This window comes from Dryas octopetala, unplaced genomic scaffold (assembly GCF_963921425.1).
Source record: "Dryas octopetala unplaced genomic scaffold, drDryOcto1.1 SCAFFOLD_82, whole genome shotgun sequence".
Taxonomy (NCBI): Eukaryota; Viridiplantae; Streptophyta; class Magnoliopsida; order Rosales; family Rosaceae; genus Dryas; species Dryas octopetala.
Window position 1 is genome coordinate 2,798 of NW_028234390.1, and position 2,819 is coordinate 5,616.

Here is a 2,819-nt window from a genome sequence, read left to right on the forward strand (position 1 = left end):
ACTACAAGGTCAATTCCAGCAAATTTCAATTTTTTTTAATTAAAAAATGTACTATATTGTTGAGCCGTTGAGGTTTTCCACATTTTAGTTAATGTATAGAAAAAAGTGGCTATGCTACACACATATAGAAGGACCAGTAACCATAGAAGTTTCCCAGCAACACAAATCTGTTGGTGCCACTAAGATACTTTTTCCCCACGTTTTTTCTCATTGACCTTTACAACACATTTTCTCGCGAAACAAACACCCAAGCATTTTCTCCGGTCTGACCTTCTAGAAGTAAAAGAAAGCTCCTTCAGTCATCTTCTTATATAAAGCCCACCATTTCCTGATTCAACAACGACCACCTCGGCCTCCACAGCCACCGCTGCTTTTTTCGATTTTCCGATCCTGCCCCTCCCTCTCACTGCTCGAGATCAGCGTTTCACTAGGGTTCCGAAGGGCAATTCGGGAACATGATCAAAACCATGCCGCCTTTTTCAGAATCAGTGTTTTCCCAAACTGGGTTTAGTAAGCAGCACAAGTCGGAGTCCAACATAGCCACCATAGACGTGGGTGGCCAGCTCTTTCAGACCACCAAGCAAACCCTAACCTTAGCCGGACCAGACTCGTTGTTTTCTCGGATTTCCGACTCGGCCTCCTCAGCTCAACTCACTCCTCCCTTCATCGATCGAGACCCGGAGCTCTTCTCGATCCTCCTCTCGCTTCTCCGAACTGGTAATTTGCCGTCCAAGGCCAAATCTTTGGACCTCCAAGACCTAATTTTCGAATCCCAATTTTATGGGATTGAATCGTTTTTGATGAATTCGCTGTCGAACCCATCTCATTTCGATGCGTTTAACCTCGAGAGGTCTTTGATTTTGCCCTTGAATGGCCGGGACACACCGTCTGTGATCGCCACGACGCCGTTTGGCTCGGTCCATGTAGCTCACGGCAGCAAAATCACGTCGTTTGATTGGTCGCTGAGGAAAAAGTCGACGATTTTGACCCAATTCACCGCTGTGGATTCGATGCTGGCGTTGACGCCCACGGTAGTCGCCGCCGGGGCCACCGACTTCTCGGGACTCCAAATTCTCGATCTTCAAAATGGGTTTTTGAGACAGACTCTGAATTGGGAGAATGTGACTCGGTCTGGCTCCACAGTGCAAGGAATTGGATCCTCACCTGAGTTTCTCTTTGCTAGTTTCGAATCGGTCCGGAGGAACTCGAATTCGATAATGATTTACGATTTAAATAGCCTGAGCCCGGTTAATGAGATTGGTCATAATGAAATCTTTGGTGCAGATATTGATTCAGCAATACCGGCCACTAAATTGAATTGGGTTCCGGGTTATAGTCTGTTAATGGCGTCTGGTTCTCACAGTGGACCTTCAGGAGTCTCTGGCAACATTAAATTTTGGGATACAAGGTCTGGGAATGTAGTATGGGAGATAAAAGAGAAAGTTGATTGCTTTTCAGATGTCACAGTTTCTGATAACTTGTCAGCAATATTCAAGGTTGGTGTGAATTCCGGCGAGATGTTCTTCGCGGATTTGAGATCTTTAGGTACTGAGAATCCATGGGTTTGCCTTGGTGATAAGAGGAAAGTGGCTAATGGCAAGAAGGATGGCGCTGGGTGCAAGATTGAAAGCCATGGAAACCAAGTGTTTTGTAGTAAGGGAGGGGATATGGAGCTGTGGTCAGAGGTAGTGGTGGGATCTAAGAGGAGCAGTGTAAATGGGTTAGAGGACAGGCACTTCAGGAAGAATTTAATGGGGAGAATGAAGGATATGGGAGGTTCCAGGATAACCGACTTTGCTTTTGGAGGGAACAAGATGTTTGTAACCAGGAAGGATCAGCAAAATGTTGAGGTCTGGCAGAATTCAGTTAGAGGATTTTGATCCCAAGTTGGAATTGATAGATTGGGGATTATTGATCGTTCAGAATTAGTCAAATTTTTTTGTAACATTGATATTTAGCTTGATTTGTTTGTAAATTATCTTGTAGCTTTTCAAGTCTACCATTCTTTTATGTGCTCATCATCAAGTCTATCAATTGTTTATAAATGATTTATTCAACGAATTTATGAATTAAAGTTATTCATGATGTTCCAACAATTGCTGTCTTTACTCCTTTCTTGTGAACCTGCATTGACAAGTTGCAGGCTTCTTTACCCCTTCTTTCTTGTGAACCTGCATTGACAAGTTGCAGGCATTATTTCTGTTATTAATGATCGTACACGCTGGGAAATAAATTTACAAGTTGTGCTTGTGGAGATCTTTGGTGTTAAAATATGATATGTTCTGCTTAGCATTTAGAATGATTCTGTTTTGTGGTTTGGAATAATCGGTTTTAAGGTTTTCATTATCATGGTGTAGCAAACTCTGTTTAGGTAGAGGATGAGCTTGTTCTTTCTAATTTGGCTATTCACACATGTTCAAACATTTAATAGATCAATATTATCAATATTTATCTTTCTTGATGTTCTCTTTTAGATGTTTACCTGTTATTTATTAGTTCTCAATGTCTACAGGAATGTTCCTCATCGTGCTAATTGCAGTGCATTTTCTGTTACAAGTTTTCTGATATTAAATTATCAATTCTTGTATACATATGTCAGCTTCTGCCAATATTTATCTTCAAACATGTGGGATTTTTTAATAAAGACACTGTTTACAAAAATTGTAGCTATGAGAATATAGTTTTGTTTCAAATGTTGTAGCTTGTTCTTTTGATTTATAAATAAAATTTCTCAAAGATTTTGTTTTCTTTCTCTATTCTGTCTGATAATATGAGTCATAGTGTCTTTGACCACAAATTGCAAATATTTCTTGGTAAAA

At 40.7% G+C, this 2,819-nt stretch overlaps 1 protein-coding gene across 1 annotated transcript; it reads left to right on the forward strand.

Annotated features, from left to right (window-relative positions):
* Nucleotides 1-328: 328 nt before the first annotated feature.
* On the forward strand, nucleotides 329-2,096 carry LOC147272974 (BTB/POZ domain with WD40/YVTN repeat-like protein). The gene has a single exon (XM_086228655.1). It carries the CDS (start codon nucleotides 456-458, stop codon nucleotides 1,878-1,880), a length of 1,425 nt encoding a protein of 474 aa, XP_086084781.1. The 5' UTR covers nucleotides 329-455; the 3' UTR covers nucleotides 1,881-2,096.
* The last annotated feature ends 723 nt before the right edge of the window (nucleotides 2,097-2,819 follow it).